The sequence below is a fragment of the Antechinus flavipes genome, chromosome X (assembly GCF_016432865.1).
Source record: "Antechinus flavipes isolate AdamAnt ecotype Samford, QLD, Australia chromosome X, AdamAnt_v2, whole genome shotgun sequence".
Taxonomy (NCBI): Eukaryota; Metazoa; Chordata; class Mammalia; order Dasyuromorphia; family Dasyuridae; genus Antechinus; species Antechinus flavipes.
This window is the reverse complement of record NC_067404.1, coordinates 57488694-57501829: the sequence shown is the minus strand read 5'-3', so window position 1 is coordinate 57501829 and position 13136 is coordinate 57488694. Positions and strand designations below refer to the sequence as shown.

The 13136-nt window shown below is 53.8% G+C and overlaps 1 protein-coding gene across 1 annotated transcript in view; it reads right to left on the bottom strand.

The window, feature by feature from the left end:
- The window catches only part of SLC16A2 (solute carrier family 16 member 2), a 100957-nt gene extending 88392 nt beyond the window's left edge, over positions 1–12565 (bottom strand). The window contains exon 1 of the mRNA XM_051969349.1: positions 12024–12565. Within this exon, the coding sequence (XP_051825309.1) occupies positions 12024–12330 (307 nt within the window). The 5' untranslated portion in view covers positions 12331–12565. The remainder of the gene's footprint in view (positions 1–12023) is intronic.
- Between the last annotated feature and the right edge of the window lie 571 nt (positions 12566–13136).

Genomic DNA, 13136 nt, shown 5'->3' with positions numbered 1-13136 from the left:
CAAAGAGGGGAGGGACTTGTTCAATAGGAAAGACAGGATTTGAATCCAAGTCCTCTGACCAGGTGTATGCATAAGACATGATCGTGGCTCTGCTCCCAAGGCTGAACTGGAGTAGAAAGGCCGGAATAGTACAGATCATCGGCAGAATAAGGCCAGGGGGTGGGAAGTGGTCCAGTGCCCAAAGTTCTGTCTTTTATTTCTGCCTAAATGACTGGGCGGCAGTGAGGATGGGCAAGGACTCTCCTCTTGGGTTCTTGAAACCCAGCTCGGAGACTGTACTTAAAGGAGCCGGGGAGGCCTAGATCCCATTCCCCGCATGTTTGGGGACGACCTTGTGGCCGTGCCATCCAAAGATGGCCTACATTTCTGAGGTCAGCCATGGTTTACAAAATGCTCTACATTCCTTTATTATCTCATTGGGCCTCTGAGGGATGGAGGGAAGGCTGCCTTAGCCTTCTTTTATACATAGGGAAACGAAGGGGCACAGTAAGTGGCAGAGCTGGGCCTTCCCCGGCCACGGTCTCGGAAGAGATGACTTCATTGCCCCCTTCCTTCTCTTCCTACCGCTTGAGGGGCCGGAACAGCAGAAAGGACCCCCGGTCTCTCTGGTGGAAAGAGCCCTCTCTGCGGTCTGGAGTGAAGACCTTTACTCTACTCACTAAGCCAGAAAAGTCCCTCTCCTCACACCTTCCATCAGAGCATCCAAATCCCCAGCGGCCAGGCGGTTCTCAGAGCATGAAAGGGCACAGTTCCGGAGAGAGAGGGGGAGGCCAGGGCACAAATACAGCATTGCATTTGGCAGCACACACCTGTGGAATCTCAGCTCTTGGACTCATCAGCTGTGGGACCCATGTGACTCTTTACCTCCCTGCTTCCTTCTCTATGAAATAAGGCCGAATATATTTGAATTACCCCAGGACTGATGTGAAATAAAGCGAGCAGTCAACAAGAGATTAAGCCATTACTATGTGCCAGGGATTGCCCTGAGTGCCGGCAATACAGAAAAAGGCCACGGTCCCTACCCTCAAGGAACTCAAACCCCAAGGCACCAGATGAAGGGAAACAGGCCACTGTTCTTCTACCCAAATGAATTCTTATCCCCTCTCAATCGGGATGTGAGATGCTCCACTAGGGAAACGGGGTTTGGAAATTGGCTACTTCCCCCAAAATGGAAGCCCTAGATAGGCCCTCTCGGCAGTGGCCGTAAAGAAGCCCTTGATATGTCCCCTCTGGGCCCAGAGTCAGGAGACCCGGGATCGAGGCCTGGCCGTGACACCAACTTGTTAGATGTTGAGTAAGTCGATTCACTTCCCTGGGTCTCAGTTTCCTCACTTGTAAAAAAACAAGGGGGGGTGGTGGTGTGCATGATAAGTTTTTTATTCCCTACCTGATGATGCTACAGGATCATAAATTTTGAGTTGGAAGGGGCCCGAAAAATTCACTGAGCCCAACCCCTTGCTTTTTACAGATGAGGAAACTGAGGCTCAGGGACAGGATGTGAGTTGCCCGAAGATTGTCAGGAGGAGGACTAGAACTCGGGTCTCATCACCAAGCTCAGAACTCTCCGCTGTCCCTCCTCCCCATACCCCATGAGTTGGAGTCAAAAAGCTCCATACCTCAGTTCAGGTGCTGCTGTTGTCCCACATCTGGCACTTTGGGCACACACACACACACACACACACACACACACACGCCTGGCAACTCTCTTTCTGTGTTCATTTGGACTTGTCTAGGTAAGGCTAGCGGGCCTTGTTCACAGTTAACACTCTGCACATGTTCTGGGTTCAGCATCCAGGATTCCAGCCGTGTGGCCACGGGCCAAGCATTTCTTCCTTCATTTTCCTCATTGATAAAACGCCAGGGTTGGCTTAACCGGGCCCTCTCTATGCTGTGCTCACTTCCCATCTTCAGTCTCTCCTGTTCAAACACGATGACCTATTTCTGCTACGTTTGAAGGGTCACAAAGTACTTTCCTTGCAGCAATCATGATAGGAGGGAGGGTGAGAATCACTGCCCATTATATAGAGGAGGAAACTGAGTGCCCAAGCTCCTGGCCTAGTAAATGCCAAGCGTTTGGTCTCCTGCTTTGAGTTGTGTGCCTCTACCTGGGGATAGGCTGAGGGGCACCAGCTAGCCTCTTGGAAGAGCTCAGTAAACCTTTTTTTTTTGTCGCCAAACTGATGCACTCGGTGTGCACATGGAAGTATGTTTTTATTCTCCTTGGCTTATTTGTTTGCTTCCTCACCCCCACCCCCACCCAGGGCATGGCTAATGCGGAAATTTGTTTTGTACCACTTCACATTTGTAATGGGTTTGGGATTTCTTGCCTTTGTAATGGGTGGGGGAAGGGAAGAATCTGGAACTAAAAATCAAATTAAATTGAATTGAAAATAGATTATATATAAAAAACAAAGCTACAATAAATCTTAAAAAAAAAAAAAAAAGGAAAAAACCACATTTTCTGGGTGGAGCTGTGTGGATTTGCTCTGGCGATTGACCTGAAGCTCGAAGGCTTTGGAGCCCAATGCCTTTTTTTGTAGAAGAGGAAGCGCCGATAGTAAGTAGTGGCACAGGAATTCCAAGCCAGGTTTCTAGGGCCTCCCAGCCCGGTGTGCTTGCAACGATCCTGTGACTCCCTCCGGCTGGCGGTGGGGAAGGGGAGCACGGGAGTCTGGTTAAGCACCGCTTTCCGGGCATCGTACTGGTGGGCTGCTTGCAACAAGTTCACTAGGTGGTTCCAGTGTCCTTCCCCTTACTCAATAACCTGGGTCTCTGGCACCTTCAGGATCACACAGCCCCCTGTCGGGAACCCTTCCCCACCTCCCCAGCTCCTCACTTTTGCAATCTTTACACCTTACAGTGAAATCCAATGATGCTGGCTTCCTCCTTCCTCCCCTCTATGTCTCCAATCTGGTAATATTCACTGGCTAACTGTCCCCCCACCCCCCTCCCCTGGCCCAGTGAGCCCTCTCTCCTCACCTCAGCCTTCCGGCTTCCCTCAAGTCCCAGCTCAAATTCTACCTGCTATAGGAAGTCTTGAAGGGATCTTCCTTAATCCCAGGGCCTCGGGTCTATTTAGCATTTCCAATTTATACTGTGTATAATTTGTTTATACATAGTTGCATGTTGTATCGCCCTCCTCTTCCCCAACCATGAGACTCTTTAAGAGTAGAGACTATATTCTCTGTCTTAGCACAGCGTTAGTATATGCTAGGTGCTTAATAGATGTTTGCTGCCTAATGGTCATCTAGTTCTGGCTTAACTTTGAGTCCCTCTAGTCCCCGGGGACTGCCCTTCCTGCCCAGCTACTCTCTGGAACCACTGGGCAATGTGACACCTCTGTTATGAGCAAGGTGTGGAGGAGATGGGGGGAGGAACGGGGAGCCGGACAAGTGGACGTGACATCTGTTCTGTAGCATTTGTCCTGGTACTGCCCCTAGTTCCCTCTATTACACAGGGAATGGGGAGCAAGCCCCGGTAATTTCAATGACCCCAAATTGCAGAAAATGTAGATGTGGGGGCGCCTGTATTCTTAGGCCATGGGGGAGGGTGTATCTGTTTGTATATGGGGTGATATGTGACAGTCTATAGAGATCCATCAAGAGAATGGAGGCCATGTCTGAGAAGGGACACAAATGCTAAAAGGGCCTCTCTAATGGGGGTTCTCTCTTGATAGAATCCCAAACTCCAGCTGGAAACCGGAGAGACCGAGGCAAGTAGAAAAGGGGTCCAAACGTTTGAGTCATCAAGTCCAACCTCTTCATTTCACAGAGAGGGACACTGAGGCCTAAAGGGGAAAGGACATCCAAGATCACACCGCTAGTAAGTTCATGGCAGAGCCAGGATTGAAAACTAGATTCTCCGTGTGATTCCAAATTCAGAGCTCTTCTCAGCCTACTGAAGGTGGAACAAATCTGTGCTAAACAGGACCCGAGAAGGAACCCAGTTGTGGAGGAGAATGTCCTTCTTCCAAGGCCCTGCTCTGCCCCTGGGAACCTTGGAGGGGTCCCCAAGAACAGGGCCTTCTACCCAGAGCTCAGCCCAGGCCATTAGCACCCACAGCACCACCTTCAGAGCAGGAAAGAAAACCCCAAGTACTGTGCAGGCATCTCGGGAGGCCAGGGGCTGGAGAGCCAGACCACTTCCTCCCAGGTATAACTCCCTATCTCTAATAAGGGAGACCTGGGAGATGCAGGGGAGAGAATGGGGAAACCATCTACGTCATGATGTGAATTTCACCAACCCCCTCCACTATGTGTGGTTCATCAGCCCCTCCCCATTCAAGGGGGTGACATAAGATTGACCACGTCCCTTTGTGGATCTAATAGGCCTCATACTCAATCCTTTTGCATTAGCCTCTGAAGATATAGAATATCCCACGTAGGAAGGACCTTAGGATGCACGAGATGTCAGAAACGGGAGGGAGGGATGGCAGAGGCTCAAGAGCCCTTAGAAGCACAAATATCCAAAGTGGGAAGACTGTTCAGATGGAGGAGGTAAATGTGGAAAGGGGCCTTAGAACAGAAGAGGTCAGGGCTTGGGAAGGGCCTTAAGCATTATGGGATCCAATCCACTCTGGAAGGAGCACAGGACTTAAGAGTAAAAAACCCTAGGTTTAGATCTTGGTTTTGACGCTTGCTAGCATAAGCACCCTCGTATGTGTTTGTGTGTGTGTGTGTGTGTGTGTGTGTGTGTGTTTGTGTGTGTGTTTTAACAAAGCCCACTGTTGTATTGAGCTTAATGAGTAAACCCTCATCCCTTTTCAGGCTGAAAACCCATCTGTTTGTTTAGTACAAGTCAAGAGAGGAAGTGGTTTGGGGAAGGACACTGCAGGAGAAAGAAGAGCTTTTCTCCTAGGAAGCTGGTGTGGACACAAGACCAGAGGGCCTTATTCTTGCACACCACATACAATAAAAATCACTGCTAAATGCCTCGGGGGAGCAGGAAGGGCCACAGGATGTTCTTTTCTGAGTTGGAAAGGACCAGGGGAGTCATCCAGCCAACCTCCTCATTTTCCACAGGAGGAAACTGAGGCTCAGGACAAGTCACTGGTCCCACATCAGGCTAAAACTCAATGACAGGGCCGGGGCTAGAATCCAGATCTCCCAGCTACCCACTCAGGGCTCTTTCCCAAATGTTAGAAAGCCAGAAGTTTATGAGTATCAGAAAAATCTCAGCTCAGAAAGCCCGCAGAGTACTGGAAGACATGCCACATTAAAGCATTGGCCTTTGAGGCGCAAGAGCCGAGTTCAGATCCCTGCTCCTTGCTTACCAGTTGTGTGAGTGGGCAAGTCACCTTCCTTCTGTGGGCCTCAGTTTCTTCCTCTGCAGAATGGGGATGGCTAGCAATCTTAGAGCACTATCGTGATGAACAGGGAGCAAGTGGAGGCAAAGCAAAGACCAAGAATCACTCAAGCATTTGTAAGTCTAACTAGACTTTTTAGGAAGCAGCTCCCAGACTGGGAAAGCCATGCAGACACACCCCACCAGGCAGCCCATCTGCAGAACCTCTGCCACACTGCTCCTTGCGGAAAGGACCCACCCTCACACAAAGGCCGAGGTGGCGGTGGCAGCGCCACGGGCTCTCCACACAAAGGACAACAATAGCCAGTGTCTCCACGGTCCTTCCTCTGCTCTCCTGCTGCCCCCACCCCCAGCCCTCGGGCATCCTGACACGACGTCATTCGCCTACGTGGGTGAGTCACAGCTCCCGCCAGGTGAGTGGGAAAAAATCAGACGTCACAGAACATACACCGAGACGCAGACTAGCAGAGCACAGACAGGCAGAGCGGGGAGGGACCTGAGGAATCAGAACTCGCAGCCTGTGGCCTCCCCGGATGGGCCTCTCCCGGGTCTCCAGCCCCTCGGGATGGGTAGCTGGCCTTGGGGAGGAGGAGGTCCAGAGCTTGGAACCCACTCCGGTCGATAGGCCGGCCTCCTCGGAGTCAAGCAAACCTGAGACCAGATCCTACCCTAGTCACTTAGTATATGTGTGACTCGGATTTAACTTTTCTCGACCTCAGCTTCCTCATCTGTAAAAAGGGATTAATCATAACACATACATCCCAGGATTGTTGTGAGGATCGAATGCAAGTCAAAAACAGGCTCCCTGGAGTCCTTTTTAGCCTTCCCTGGGATCCTCTACCTGATCCTCCCTTCTCTGAGTGGCAAACAGCCTAGACCTCCCACTAGGTTGGCATTTTTTAATGGCCCTATAAAAGCTGCTTCTTCTTATGCCCGGTCAGGGGTCTACGGTTGCCTAATTCTAATAGCTGCCTCATTCTGCCTTTCTCTCCGGCTCCAACTAATTGAGGCTGTTCATAACACACGTCGGCACCGTCATTAACTTCTTGATCCTGGCCTTCCGGGGCCGCCTCGTGCAGCCCACCGGGAGCCCACGCTGGGCCTCCCCGTGGGCCCCCGTCCAAGTAACACTGTGGGGTTCCGGCGGCCGCCAACCCCACCGTACAGACCACATTTAGTGCACCAGATCTCAAGGTGTCGGGATACCAGAAAGGCCACCCCATATGATGTGAAAGGCTAGATTCTGCTTCTGCTTCCTGCTAGCTGGTCACTGTCCCCTTCATTCTCTGGGCCTCCCTCATTTTCCTCTTCTGTAATGGGAGTGGAGAATCTGATCGCTAAGGGCCATCCCGAGGCAGTAAGGAACAGTGGTTAGACAGCTGGCTTTGTACACACACATACTGGCTTCAAGACCCTTAGCAAATCCCTTAATTTCTCAGTGTCTCAGGCAAGTCTCTAAGAGCAGAGAGGTTTTAGATGTTAGAGATGCTGACAATCTGTATTTGGAGAAAGGCTTTCTTCCCGTGGGAGTCCCATCCTCATTCCTAAGGTTCTTTCCAGATCTGGATTCTCTGAGCATGGTCAGATCGGCTTTACTTGGACTAAAGATCACAGAATTTAGACAGAAGGGCCAACTGTCCCATCCCCTCACTTTTTAGAGGAGGAAACTGAGGCACAGAAGGGAAGTGACTTTCCTAAGATCACACAGGCAGCAAGGTCTCAGACCTCTAGGAACAGTGTGGTATTGTCCCCCTTATTTTTCTGCAACTCTAGAGCTGGGCTGTTTGTCATGGGGACAGAAGCACCTAAGCACTCTCCATCTCCATCCCATTGAGACTGGCTGGGGAGGGAGAGAAGAATGTTCTTTCTCCCAGGGGCCACTTGGGGAGGGGGAGCCCAGCAACAGCAGATGCAGTGATTTCTATGGGTTTTATGTTGCCATTGCCACTGGGGGAGGCAGCCTCCTTTTTTCTTTGGGTGGGACCAGTCTTCCTGTCCCCATGACCCCTCCACACACACACACACACACACACACACACACACACACACACACACACACACATACACTCTCTCTCTTTCTCTCTCTCTCTCTCTCTCACTCACACGCACGCACACACATACACACTCACACACACATATACACACACACTCACACATATACAACACACTCACACATACACATACACACTCACACATTCACACACATATACACACACACTCACACATATACACACACATTCACACATACATACATGCACTCACACATACACTCACACACACTTATACACACACACTCACACACATACACACACATACACACACACTCACACATATACACACACTCACACATACACACACACACTCACACATATACACACACACACTCACACACATATACACACACACTCACACATATATACACATACACTCACACATACACATATACACACACTCACACACATATACACACACACTCACACACATATACACACACACTCACACATATATACACATACACTCACACATACACACACACACTCACACATACACTCACACACATACATGCTCACACATACACACACATGCTCACACATACACACACACACACACACACACACACACACACACACACGGGATCCCCAAGGACACACGGGTCTCCTAACAACTGGACTGCCTGTTCTGTTCTCTTGGGTTTGGTTCCATGAATCTCCTTTAGAGCCTCCTCCAGAATGGGCTGAGGGCCAGGCCCCAGCCTGCTCCCACCCCCCTCCCCACTCAGCAGAGAGGGCACACCCAGGGGCCGCAGAGGCAGCCCATTTCACTTCCAGGTTATCTGGCGAGACTTCAAGTGGACAAACGAACACAGGCCTAGGGCCCTGGAGGAGTGAAATCACAGGGCCATAATAATAATTCTAGAAGCTCCGAATAACACTGATAAAGCTCTTCCTCCCAAGCAGGTGACATAGGCCGGACAAGTTCTGTTACCAACTTCAAGTCCCAGGATGCCGTACGATGTTTGGAATAACTGAGATAAAGGGTCTTGCCCAGGCTCCTGAAGTTGGCAAATGCCAGAATGGGAATCCGAAGCCCGTTTTTTTGCTGACTCCGAATCCAACCCCTTTCCAATCGTGGGACATGCCTCCTTAAATCGGGTGAAATTAGAATCATAGTATTTTCAGTCTGCAAGGGATCTCAGAGACATGAAGAAAAATGGGCAGGGGCCACCCCTCCCCCATGCCTCCAGGAAGCGGAGGGAGACTTTATTTAGGTCTGGCCTCCCGCTAAGGGTCCAAACACAGAGCCGGTGGTCTGATCATTGCTGGGTCCCCACAAAGACGGTAATGGCAAAATCTCTACCGCCGCTGGTAGCCACAGGGCTGGAGGAAAATGAGTAAGAGGGGGTATAATGAGTAAGGAAAACGAGGAGGAGGAGGGGAGCATGGTGGAAACATTGTTTGACTTAGCTGGAATCGGGACACTGGGTTGGAGGGTTTTTTAAAATTCAGTTTTATTTTCTTATCAATTTGGAAATCTCTCCCTCCTCTCTTCCCCCTCCCATTGAGAAGGCGAGAAATCGGAAAGCCATCATCATGAAGGAATCCTGGGTAGTAGGTTTGGGACTCCAGGCAAGTCACATGGTCCCAGGGGTTTGGTTCTCCAGCCTTTTAAGAGGCCTTTTAACACTGAGCTCTAAACCCTGTTGTGCCAAGGAGATTGTGTCTGGATACTCCTGCCCTTAATTGTGGTTTGCAAACACACAAGTGAATGTGGAGGTTGCGAAATTATGATTTATTATCAGCCATTATTTGATTTGTTTACTTTTTCATATACCTCTAAACTAAGGGTCACATCAACATCTCGCTGGCTAAAAGGAGCCGCGAGTGGAAAAGGTTGGAGAAGCCCTGAACTGGTGGAACTCGGGTATTTCTTTTCAGCATTGTTTTTAAACTATGGAAGAAAACGCCATTCCCGAGCTGAGTGAAAATGAAAGGTGAAATTGTTTTCCCATCTGAAGTCACAGCCCACCCCTAATCTAGCCACCTGCTCCCTTGAGGGCCCTGGGCCTCAGGGTCACAGCCCCCTGGTCTACAAGGTCCCTTCCATAGTCTAAGATCTCTTGGGCTCCCAGTACTTGGAATCGTAAGCCCCCTCAGGCTCTCACATTCTCTGCGGGACGGTCCCTGGCTTCACTAACGTTCTGGGACGCCACGAAGGCCGTGGAAATCCGCAGAGAGACGGTTTGGAATTTCCAGGGTGGCCTCGGTGGGAACACCAGAAGGAACTCATTCGTTGTGTTTGGGGGTCTGGGGAGAGGCCACAGAGGGACTGGACCCTTATCTGTTCAGGAAGGGCTAAGGGGGGGAAATTCTGTCCCTTCTGAAGAGCCAGTTCTTATGGAGGAATTTCCATTTCAAGCTACTCTGTGCCAGGCCCGGGGCTGAATCCTGGTGCAGCCTCCTCTGCCCGGCAGGGCAGCCTCTCCCTTCTCCCCACCCTCGATCCCTGCTATCTTCCCCCTGGGCACAGTCCCAGGGGCACAGCCAGGAAGGGGGTTTCTGCTGCCCATCTGCTGCCAGCAGCTGTGCTGAGGTTCGTCCCCACCCTACTCCAAGCTACCAAGAATCCTGTCCAGGACAGCTCTCTGATCACCAGCTATAGATAGCTCACTCTTCTCCAGCACCTTAAAAATCTTCTTCTCTCATATCTACTCTGAAAAGTCATTCATGTCCCCATTTGACAGATGAGAAACTGAGGCTCATTGAGGAAAACCAAAGTCATTTATTTAGCCAGCCCCCCCCCCCCCAAACAAACTATAAAAGCTCTCTGCTGCTGCTGGAGGGGGCGTGGTGATGGCGGGGGAGGAGGAGAAGGAAACAAAGCTTAGCTAAGGGAGCTGTCCTCGGAGAGTAGAAAACATCTACAAAAGATCACGGTCCACCAGTGCACCCAGCTAAGGTTCCACGGATGGGCAAACCCGGGTCTCTGGGCACTACAGCTGCTTTCCACTGCACCCCACAGACCTTGAGCTAAGGAGACCTCGGAGCTTTCAGCTGGAGGCCCCTGCGGGGCCACAGGCAACCTTGGAAGTGGGATGGAGTTCTGGCTCCCACTCCTACAACCCTACAGCTTAGCAGTTAGCACACCGGGGCCCTGGAGCAGGCCCCAGAAGCGGCAGGGGTTTGGGGGAGGGACACCGAAATAGGTCACTTAGGAAGGGGCTTCTGCTCCGACTCGCATCCCCACTCCCTGTCTAAGGTAATAAACTGGGTGTTCAGTCTGGGAGCAAGGCCCCAGTGATGGCCTCTTGCAGGACACAGAGGGACCCCGTCTGTCCACTTAGTCCTTTGGAAGCCCTTTGTCCATTGGGAGAAAGGTCATCCCCAGGCCTCCTAGGTGCATCTCTTCCCCCACTCCCATCCTCAAGGTTTCCCTGGGGTCAAGAGGGAGGGCGGCCTGTGGCTCCAGGCCAAACCCAGCCGGGGCTCAATGAAGGCCAAGGTCAGCTTTAGTGTCTCAGCTGGGCATCCTAGGCACCTTGGGCCAAAGGATACTTTCCCAAGCCTTCATTCCCTACCCTGGGCAGCCTTCTCTTCGACGTACTCAGCAGCAGGCTTAGGCCCCTTTGGTTTTTTGCACCCTCGGAGCCCATGTGTGGGTTTAACAGCAAAGGGGCGAGCAAGCGGGTGCTGGTGATCGCGGGTCTGAGGTTTGAGCGTGTGCCCGCGCGAGTCTCTCGCATGTGGTGACTTAGGAAAGAAATGGAGACCTTTGCCCCGCAGCCCTCAGCCAGCAGCCACCGGGAGGATAGTCCCCACGGCGGCCCTGTGGTGTCGATCCTTGCAATCCGCTCGAAGCCCGCAAACCCCAGCTCCTAGTGCAGGGCTGGGAATGCGGGGGAGGGAGCGAGGCAAGCCGCTGCCGAGCCCCGGCAACTGGGGGAGGTGGAGGGCACGCTTTGCTTGGACTGCCCCGAGGGCAGGGGGGAAGCTGGCAAGGCGAGCTATAACCGGGCAGAAAAACCAGGCGCGCGCCGCATACACACGCAATACAGACACGCGTATATACACACATACACACCCGTACACACGCACGCCTGCCATGTGCCCCTGTGCGCGCCGATCCGCCAGAATTTCTAAAGCATTTCTCAGGCGACTGGCCCGCGCCGAGCCACGCCGTGCCCACAGAAGCGGATTCCGCTCTTTGGAGAGCTCAGGGACCCGGTCGGGGCTCACCTCCCCGCTCCTCGTCTCCACTCGAGGAGAGAATTAGGTGGAAATACTGTCCCTCCCCCGCCCCCACCCGCAGCACACACATACACACGCACCGAGTATTTGAAACAAACCCCGGGAGGTGAGGATGGAAATGTCTGGGAGGAAAAAAAGTTCAGGGCTGCCAGTGGGCCGGCTGCTCCGAGCTCTGCCTGCCCCGGGGACCTCGGCCGCCGGCCGCCACGGCCCGAGCCACAGGCCCGCTGCCGGCAGTCTGCAGAGACCGGGGCCACGGGGGTCCCCGATGTCAGGACCGGGCGCGGCAGGCGGCAGGCGGGGCGCGCAGGTGGGTCGGGAGTCCGCCCTCGGGGGGCACAGACGCACACCCCAGCCCACACCGGCCCCTAGCCCGGAGACGAAGACGGGGGCCCGAAAGGCCGGCCAGGTGAGCGCCGCGGAGTCGGCGGCGGGAGTGGGGCTGCAGGGCGTGGGGAGCTGGGGGACACTCACCTGCCTTAAACTCTTGCTGGCTTTTCTCCCCTCCCTCTTCCTTCAGCAGCATTGTGTAGATGATCCCAAAGGAGTTCTGGATGCCGAAGATGGAGCCGTTGCACCAGGTGGCGGCGAACACCACGAGCCAGCCATAGCCCCCCTCGGGGGGCTGGAAGCCCGGGCCGGGGCCGGAGCCGGGGCCGCGGGTGCTCACCGTGAGCTCGGGCTCGGGGCTGCTCGCCGGCTCCTTCTCCTCCTCCTCCGCCTCTGCCTCGGTCTCCCAGGGCCCCTTCTCTCCTCCAGACTCGGGGCTCCGCAAGGCCATCGCGATCGCGATCGCGGGTGCGAGCGCGGGGTGCCGGTGGCTGCACGGCGCGGCACCGCTGGGCTGGGCTGGGCTGGGCTGGGCTCGGCGCGGCTCTCGGCGCAGCGCGGCTCGGCGCGGCGCGGCTGTTGTTGTTGTTCAGGCTGTTATTGCTCCTGCCGCCTCCTCCCGGCCCAGCGCCCTAGCTGCCCAAACCGTCCCGCGACAGACGGTCCCTCATACTCTCACCACCACCACCACCTCCTCCTCCTCCTCCTCCTTCTCCTCCTCCTCCTCCTCCTCCTCCTCCTCCTCCCTCTCCTCCCCCTCCTCCTCCTCCTCCTCCTCCTCCTTTTCCTTTCTCCTCCTCCTTCCTCCTCTCCCTCTCCCCCTGTCATCCCTTTCTCCTCCTCCTCCCTCCTCTTCCTCCTCCCTCCTCTTCCTCCTCCCTCCTCTTCCTCCCCCCTCCTCTTTCTCTCCCCCTGTCATCCCTTTCTCCTCCTCCCTCCCCCTCCCACTGTCTGCAGTCGCTACAGGCTTCTTACAGCTTCTCCTCCTCCTCCTCTTCCTCCCCCCCCCCCAATCTGGGGCCCGCCCCCTCCCCTCTATAGCCAAACTTAGCCGCCCTTAGCCTCCAGAGGCTGACGAGAGCGGGAGACGAGGTCAGAGAGGAAAGGGAGAGGTCAGACTAACCCCTAGTCCCCAGTCCTCCCGGTGGGTTAAGAGCCCGGATCCCCTGCGGGCAGAGAGGGGTGGAGGTGCTGGTAGGGACTGTGCTCCCCTAGGCTCGGACTTATGACCAGGCCCCTTCTCCCCGACCCCCAAGC